A 9,133-nucleotide genomic window follows, 5' to 3' on the forward strand; every position below is an offset into this window, starting at 1 on the left:
AAATAAAATTAACTGCTGTTATTGAGTTCAAAAAAAAAAAAAAACAGGTATCAGACTCTGTATCGGAGAGTACTAAAAAAAAAAGTATCGGTACTCGTACTCATTCTCAAAAAAATGGTATCGGAACATCCCTAGTTATAACCATCATTTGACATTTAGTATCTCACCTATTGCATGAATTAATGATGTACAACTATATAGGCCTATATAAAAAAGCTAAATTATTTTATTTGTATTATTTCTAAACAGTCTAAATCTGTAATAAAATAATAACATTTTCAATTTCAAATGTTTTACTTAACTGTATATAATTAAAAAGTGCAATTATTAGTCCATTGCCTTTTGAATATGTTGGATAAGATATTCCATATGAATGATTCAAACATTATATACAGAGTAATGACCAACTCATTAATAGATTTTTTTTTTTTTTTTTTTACATTTTATTAAGAACCAGCTTTTACAAACCAAAAAAATATACATATTTAAACATTTTGCAGAAAATTCCTGTTAAAGTTACAAACACAATGTAAAAAGAGGTAAAAAACAAAGTCAGAAATTAAGTCAAGTTGCGACCTTGTGTTTAGCACATAGTGAAAATGAAAAACTTCTTTAATCAACCGTAAAAAAGCAAAGTGAAACATAAAAACAAACAATTTAATACAAAGCAAAAATACAAAACAACAGCAGCACCACAGACTGTAAAGTTTGAAATTCAACAACACTGAACATACGACAGATGGTTGTTAGAAGAGAAGGGTGTCCTGAGTGACTAATAGTATCAAACAGTATATGTTTTATATGAGTCTAGACTGTCTACTATGTGTTGGTGTATGGCTTCACATACTAAAGTTCACTTGAATTACTAGTCACCTCTGTCCTGTGTGGGGGCTGCAAACTGGTCTCTTCTTGGATGGGTTGGTTCTGTTGTGTGGTGTTCTGCCCTGTTTTGTGTTGTAGATAACAAATTGTCCCCTGCTATCCTGGTAAACCCAGATGGTCCAGTGCAGTTTTGGAGACTATCTCTGAGCTCGGACAGCTGGTGAGAATGGTTAAGAAGGGTGCTATTAACATGAGACAGATACCCATCAGAGTGTCTCTCCAGTTCTCCCCGAATTTTCTCCAGGTCTTCAGCTAGGTGTGCCAGGCCTCCACACTGGCCCTCTACACGGGTAACACGACCTCCGACTTCAGTCACCTCCTTCTGGACACCTAAGGCAGTGGTGCGGCAACCCTGGAGGTCTCCGGACACTCTGCGCCGCAGATTGTGGAGTTCCCCTTTCAGATGGGTCAACCTTCGTTCCCCAGTGCCCAACATAGATGCCTGTTGTCCCACCAGCTGCACCACACCCTTCACCTGCTGCGCAAGCCTCTCTTCTCTCTCTTGCCAGGTAAGGTTGGTGTGGCCCACCTCTTTGATCACAGAACCAAGTGACTCTTGCAAGCCACAGAGAGATCTGTTAACAGAGTTCACAGTGACTTTCAGGAGGGTCACCTCATCCTGAAGACCAGCCTCTTCCTGTTTCTCCGCCAATTGGATGAGAAGATTAGATAGGGTGGTGTTGAGGCGGTTCAATCTCTCTGCTTGTAAATCAAGTTTCCCATCCAGTTTCATGTGAATCTCCTCACCTCTTTCCTCCTCAGTTGCCAAAGGAGCTGCATATCCTGTAAGAACAGGTTGTGGAACACATGATGACGTACAGTGGACCTCAATGGATCTGAGCTGCTCCTGAACATGATCCAAATCCTCCTCCACTTTTTTTCTGAGTAATTCTACTTCAGATTCCAGGATGGGTACAGCCTGACCCTCTAGCAAGGCTGGTGAAGTGACATTACCGAGCTCTTCCACAGCAGCCAAGAGACGATTTTCAAGAGCCTTTAGCTTTGTCTCAATTTGTGCCTCTATGCTGCTAGGCACTTTTTTGCTAACATTAGCGTCCTCTTGATTAATTGCAACATTCAGCTTGTCTTCAACATAGCCTAGCCGGCCCTCTAACATGCCCTCTATATGGTCCTTGTGTCCATCAAGTTCGGCACTGAGGTGTATTTGGGATTCATTCAAGCCACCCACTGATTTCTCCAGATAAACTACCCTTTCAGTTACACCAGACACTGCAATGCAGCAACCCTCTTCAGGTTCCAGGCCTTGAAGCTGAGCTTGGAGTTTTTGAAGTTCTGTCCTCAATCCTGTCACCCTTATGTCTAGGACTTTCTCAGTCTGATCCTGTCCATTCAAAAGTTCGTCCTTGCACTGGAGCCGCACCTCTGCCACCCGACCTTCGCATCGCTCCTCAGCACTCTCCACTCTCTTTTCAAACCCGTCTAGGATTGCCACCCGAGCCTCTCTCATTTTGGACTCCACCAGTGTCTCAAGGACTTTTTGGAAGTCAGCTTGAGTCAGGTTCCCTGACCCATCTGATAGACTTTGAAGGGTGTTGTTGTGACCCAACACTGCCCCTTTCAACTCTGCCAGCTCAGATGTCTTTGCAACTAGCTCCGCTCCCAGCTCTGATACCCTTTCAGCTAAATCAACCAGGTTTGGGAACTGCCCCATCACATCTGAACCTTTAATATCCGGTGCACCTCCAGGCAGATCTCCGAAACCCACGGAAGAATCTCTGGATAGAGATGGAGCAGCAATAGGGCTAGGAGCAGCAGAAATGAGTGCAGTCAACATCCGATTGGCGTCTTCACGGAGGGAAGCACGCAAGCTGTTCTCCAGGCCTGTCACTGTTCCACGGAGAGTCTCAAGACCAAGTGAGAGTCTCTGCACATCCTCCTCTAACCTATCCAGTCGTTCATCTTCGATACTGTTCTCATCATGATCTGTGAATAAATTGTATTTATTTTGTTAATCTGGACATACTTAAAACAGTTTGCAAAAAATGCTGATTCTAAAAGGGCTACACAGCTGCCATTATAAATCAAGATGAATCTTTATAAATATGTATACTATGTTGTTCTGATCCACTATTGAGCTTTTTAAAATACAATGTAAAGGATGTAACTACACAGTACACCAACAAAACAGTTACTTGATTTTAGTGTGGATTTTGTATTTACTGCGATTTTCTCAAAACCTGTGACAGGACAACTAAGAAACCAGAATTTAGTCAAAATGTGAAGATACTGTGCCTATGCAAAGCAGAATAATCAATAAGAATTTTTTTTTAAATATCAGGAATTGTATTGGAATTGGATTGTGACTCCCAGAATCGGAATTAGATCGAATCGTGAGGTGCCTAAAGAATCACACCAAAATGAATATGGTTATTTATTTATATAACTCATATCATATTTATATGGGCTTCTCACTTGTTTAATGATTCTGACTTCATATACATTTAAATGCTTCAATTATTTTATTTCTTAAATATGTGTATTTATAACTTTAATCTAGCTACAGTATAAACTATAGTTTCCTCACCTAGGCTTGTTTCACTACCACTAGAGTGCGTCTGTGCATTGGGAACAGGCTCTGTCTCACTGCGTTCTGGTATAGTGCCATGGTTTTCTGGCTGAGGATCCTGGTAGTCTGTGATTGGCTCAGGACCTTCAGGAATTAGATCATGGCCAGGATTTTCAGGTTCTGGCATTAGTTCAGAACGATATATTTCAGGCCCCTGGCGGTCCGGATAATCTTCAAATGAGGTGTCTCGGAAAGTGGGCCCAGTATTAGGGCCTGGGTATCCATTCATTCTATTAGATGGTGCCTGAGGTTGATTCCAGGGGTTCACATCATAGTTGTGTTGGGGCATTTGCTCTTTAAAATAAGGCATTGGACCCTTTTTAGAGGGATAAGGACCTTTAACTGAAGGTCTAGGACCCTTCTGTGCAGGCATGGGCCCTTTATAAGAATGCACAGGACCCTTCTGTGCAGGCATGGGCCCTTTGAAAGGAGGCATAGGACCCTTCTGCACAGGCATGGGCCCTTTAAAGGAAGGCATTGGGCCCTTTTGAACAGGCATTGGCCCTTTGAAAGTAGGCATAGGACCATTCTGTGCAGGCACTGGCCCTTTAAAAGATTTCATAGGACCCTTCTGTGCAGGCATTGGTCCTTTGAAAGTGGGCCTTGCTTTCATTCCATAGACTGCAGTACAACCAACACCTCCATATCCAGGACAACATTTCCACTCCAGCTCAGTCAGAGTCTTATATGCCACTTTATACATGGGCTTATAGAACATGCGATACCTGCTAAAAATAAACAGGGTGTCAAAATGATCTAAAAAGTGTGTGTAACTGTACAAATGTATTACAAAAACATTCTGAGTTTAGAGTAGACAATTATGAATAGCTGATGTCTTACTTTAGAGCTGGGCATTTCTGACCCCAGGCACACTTGTTGTACTCTGCCTTCACAAAGGGTGCTGCTCCACCCTGAACAGTGAATGAGACAGTCTTCTCCACAACATATGCACAGTGGTTCCTGAAGGGAAAGAGTTGGGTGGGGGAGATTTAACTCTCAATAACTGAGGTGGTCTACAGCAAAGAGATTCATTATTTACACTCCCTAAACACTGATAAAGCTGCTTTGAAATGATGTGTGATGTGAAAAGTGCTATAGAAATACAAATCACTGCTTTTTGCTGTGCTGTACTGAACATGCTGTGTTTTCTAACTGTAAAAATATTGTTTATAATAATAGATACAACAAAAATACAGAAATACAGGAATTTATTCTTTATGAATACATTTCTGAATAACAAATGTGGTGCTGACTACCAAACAGCTTATATCAAACAGTTATACCAAACTGGATAATGTTAACTCAATAGGTATTTAGTAGGTGTCTGCAGGGAGCAATGGCTTTATTAAAGTGATTCACTTGAAAATGAAAATTCTGACATTATTTACAACATTAACATGTTGTTACATACCCGTATTAATTTCTTTCTACTTTGGAACACGAAAAAAGATTTTAGGCAGAATGTTAACCTCAGACTCCATTCACTTTTATTGCATTTTATTTTATTTTTTTTAATGCAATGAATAGTGACTGAGAGTAAACATACTGACTAACATCTCTTTTTGCATTCAACCAAAGAAAGAAAGTCATACAGATTTGAAACAGCCTGAGGTTGAGTTAATGATGACTTTTCATTTTTGTGAAAATCATATTCTAACCACAATCTTCATTTATTACCTCACATGACACTGGCCATGGAATAAACATTAAAAATGTTTGCCTTACAAAGGAGTCTGGAATTATTAAGTAACTTTTAAATGCCATTTGACCACCTGTGCCATTAATAAAGAGAATTAGTATTTCACTCATGGATACTCACTTATGCCTGGCAGCTGGTTTTGGGGAGCCGTATTGTGGTGGGGGTCCAGAGTAGAGGCTAAATTGGTTGGGTTGAGGGTGAAAAGCTGTCACAGTCACAACAGCACTCAGGAGAATCCAGAATTGGAGAAAACACTGCACCCTCATCTTCCAATAATGTGATGTTATCAAGACTGAAAATTAAGTAAAAGAGGGTAAACCCTCTATTGGCAGAAAAATTGAGAATAGATCTAAAAACTGGCATATGACCTTAATTAGGCCATTAAAACTATCTGTAGATATGTCACATCTGCCCACTTACTCGGTCTTAGAAATTAAAAGAAAAGCTTGCAGATTAAAATGGCATATATTAGCTCTCTGTAAATGCACAGAAAAAAGTTCTGGTGTCAGAAAGGGTGATGCTGAGAAGATTCCAGAAGACTGCTGGGGCTGAGAGTCTTGGCCACCTCATAAAACACTGGACTACTTCATTTACATAGATCCACCCACCCACAATTCCACCTAACACAATTCACACGAAGGTGGCAATTTCTGAGACCTGACCCACACAGTTGAAGAACAATATCAATGGAAAGAGTTAAATATGGATAAAACGAATGAATATTAATGGGATAGTTCACCAAAAATGAAAATTCTATCATTGTTTACTGACCCTCATGTTCAAAAACCTGAAATTACTTTCTTTCTTCAGTGGAACACAAAAGGAGATGTTAAGCAAAATATTAGCCTTGGTTACCCTTAACTTTAATTGTGCGTGGAAAAGATGCACTGAACATACCCTTTAAATGATAAGTAAACGATGACTTAAGAATGGAAATGTTTACGGTGAAATTTCCCCTTAATTATAATTTTGTTTTACTATGAAACTGTAAATGAATTCATTGATAAAAAAAAAAAAATAAAAAAAAAAACAGGGTTATCAATACATACATTAACCGTTAAACGCATACTCTGGGTCTTTAGAGACCTGGGCCGGGACCTCATTCCACGTACCTTGTCCATTTTTTAGGAGTTGTGTAGTCTTTTTTGCATCTCATGAAATTTCAGTGTGAAAGTAATGAATCCTGTTCTAGATTTGTCCTGATTTGTTGCATTTTCTCTTTGATATATGAAAAATAAAACATCAAAATATATTTTATTCTATTATTTTCTAATTGCCTTCAAAATATTTTGAAAATTTTACACTTTTGCAGATCATTTTGTAAATCCATTTGTGATAGATATAAGTGTCAGGTCTCTAAAGACCCAAATATGTAAGATTGTTTGGTGAAATTTCCATGCATGTAAGGGTTAATTAATAATAATTATCAAATACTGTAATGATATAATTTTAACAACATGTTTAAACATCACCTCTTGCTTAACACTACTGGGTTGGTCATCAAGTTTTCAGAATGTTTTTTACACTGTCAGTCTTATGTAATGTTTTAATTATAGCCTGTTTGGCTGTTTTGTGAACACTGAATGATACAGGAGCATATGGCTTTGTACATAAGTTAAGAAAACATATGGACTCACTAGCTGTAGGCTGCACTCACATGTACAAACACAAACATGGACACAGCCATATGGAACAAATACAGTTTTCCTCAGATAAACACTTGTAGTCAGACTGTAAATAGTAACGATTACCTGACAATGGCAAAACAGCTCTAATGAAAAATATACAAAATGATAATTTTATTTGTTGTGTGTGGTCTTTAATGCTCTTTTGACCATGTTTGCCCATATATGGTTAACAGACCTAAACAAACTAATAATCATTGAAGTTACCGCTCTTTTCTCTTTACTGCTGTGACATCTGTCCACGGCTGTCACTATGGTAGCGTTTGAGGCTCTGGCTGACTTGCAATTGTTGAACAGTGAGAATTCCAAACACTCTTTACTACTCATAGACCTCAATTGTGAACACGAGAAAAAAAGCCACTTCTCCCACACCACAAGTAAACACACCCCACCTCAAACCTCCCTTCTAAAAACCACCAGGGCAAAACACAACATGCCTTTGTTTTGTTTCAGTGGCTAATTAGCCGACAATGTTTACACTGTTTCTGAGAGCTGTACTACTCTAATGTGGAGGGTCAGGAAGCTGTTTAAACATTAATTTCACTATTTCACTCTTCCAATTTATAAAGACCTGCTAGTGTGGCAATGCAGGTCTGAAATAAAATGCTTTGTCTTCATTGTTTATGTATAATGTATTGTACAGTATGAAGTCTTAAAGACATTAGTCAGGGTACAAACCATATTTAATTTTACCTGAATGAAAGTTAGGCTGTGATTGATAGAAATACCTTATTGAGAAAAAAAACAAAAACATTTTCTTTCTAGAGAATTTCCTAAAGAACTCCTAAAGACAGTACCACCTTTTGAAAGGACTATACTTCTATCTTACACAGCCTCATTTTCATTTTTGTCAAATTAAACATGGTATCTACCCTGACAAAGGTCTATATATCCTTGCATCTAACATGAATCTTTCTTTGTTTTGTATTGCAGCACTGTTACTGTAATGCTTTCCTCATTTGTAGATCACTTGGATTAAATTGATTTATTACACAGCTCTCTGGAACGCTTGATACTGTCTGGTCAACCACTATAAAATATTTTGTACAATGATAGCTAATCTGTAGAATTCACTGTTGTCCCAGGCAACTGATTTATTATATACTGTAGCTGTACTATTTTCATGTGTCTCGTATCACTTTTCATTTTCACTGTGTTGTTGTCTGTCAGGGTTTATTTTGCGATAATGACCAGCTGACTATACATTATCCCTTATCAATGTAAACGGATTGCTTTGTATTATCTACATTGTTATTTTAATTGTATGAATGAGTTATTTTTAGACTTCTTCCCAATTTTTGGATTGTTTCAAATGGCTTTCAAAAGAAATTACTCCCAAAAGTTAAATCTGCATTTCTATGTGTCAACACCCTCATATTATTCACAAGCTGTTTGACAAAACAGGCACAGTATGTTGCTAGCACTGGCTTTCCACCACCATTCAAGACACACACACACGCCATTCTTTACAACCACCTCCACCCAGGAAGTCCACAGGATATGACATCACAGTGAACCAGCTGTTCAGGTCTCAAACTCTTGTGCCCATATAATGCTGTTCTGTATTCAGCAGTGGGCAGAACCTGTGTTCATCCAATGTAATTGCCTATCAAAATAGGGTGGTGTTCTTTTTTCATTTCAATAACAATTTGCACCTTGTAGAGGCTGCAACTAGTAGTAAATGACTCAAAGAGTGCATAAAGTAGAAATAGACCAACACTGCACATTTTGTATTTGTCCCTTATCTGACACACCCAATTCAGGTCTTGGAGTCTCAACTAATAAACTGATGAGTTGAATCAGGTGTATTTGATTAGGGAGATATCCAAAATGTGTAGTGTTGGGGGGCCTCCAGGAACAGGGTTGGGAACCACTTATGAGATGTCTGCATGTTTGTGTGCAGGATCAAATGTTCACTATATGGGAACATAATCTGGAAAAAGCACATAGGCTTAAGTTTTTTAACGGCCTTTGATATGGACAAAAATCTATTACTTTCTCTCTCTCCCGCATCTTTTTTTTTCTGTTGTCTATGTCTGCTAAAAATAGCACCAACCAGTTACATTCAACTCCTGATGGTGAAATTAGTTAAGTCAGCTGTGTGTTTGTCTGCTAAAGGCTGTTGTGTTTGGTGTGAAGTGTGGCTGATGCCTGGCACCTTTTCACTATACAGAAACAAGACTTCTTTTTCCAGAACCAAAAGTGATCATCAATTTATTCTCCTGCAGCCAGACAGATGTATACATCTCAGTACAGGATGTGTTCACTTGTTTGTGTGTG

General features: G+C 38.7%; 1 protein-coding gene across 1 annotated transcript; it reads right to left on the reverse strand.

The window, feature by feature from the left end:
- Positions 1 to 700: 700 nt before the first annotated feature.
- emilin3a (elastin microfibril interfacer 3a) lies at positions 701 to 7,825 on the reverse strand. Its single transcript, XM_051653249.1, has 4 exons — positions 5,289 to 7,825; positions 4,310 to 4,429; positions 3,428 to 4,197; positions 701 to 2,826 (listed from the first exon to the last, which is right to left on the reverse strand). The coding sequence occupies exons 1-4, from the start codon at positions 5,432 to 5,434 to the stop codon at positions 866 to 868; spliced, it is 2,997 nt and encodes a 998-aa protein (XP_051509209.1). The 5' UTR covers positions 5,435 to 7,825; the 3' UTR covers positions 701 to 865.
- Positions 7,826 to 9,133: the final 1,308 nt, after the last annotated feature.

Source organism: Myxocyprinus asiaticus, chromosome 24 (genome assembly GCF_019703515.2).
Source record: "Myxocyprinus asiaticus isolate MX2 ecotype Aquarium Trade chromosome 24, UBuf_Myxa_2, whole genome shotgun sequence".
Lineage (NCBI taxonomy): Eukaryota > Metazoa > Chordata > Actinopteri > Cypriniformes > Catostomidae > Myxocyprinus > Myxocyprinus asiaticus.

Coding starts and splice junctions, on each gene's coding strand:
- emilin3a (XM_051653249.1), bottom strand. CDS start 5,434: ATGAGGGTGCAGTGTTTTCTCCAATTCTGGATTCTCCTGAGTGCTGTT. Junction 4,198..4,309: donor CAGAAATGCCCAGCTCTAAA/GTAAGACATCAG, acceptor GTTTATTTTTAG/CAGGTATCGCATGTTCTATA. Junction 2,827..3,427: donor TGGTAGTGAAACAAGCCTAG/GTGAGGAAACTA, acceptor ATTTATTCACAG/ATCATGATGAGAACAGTATC.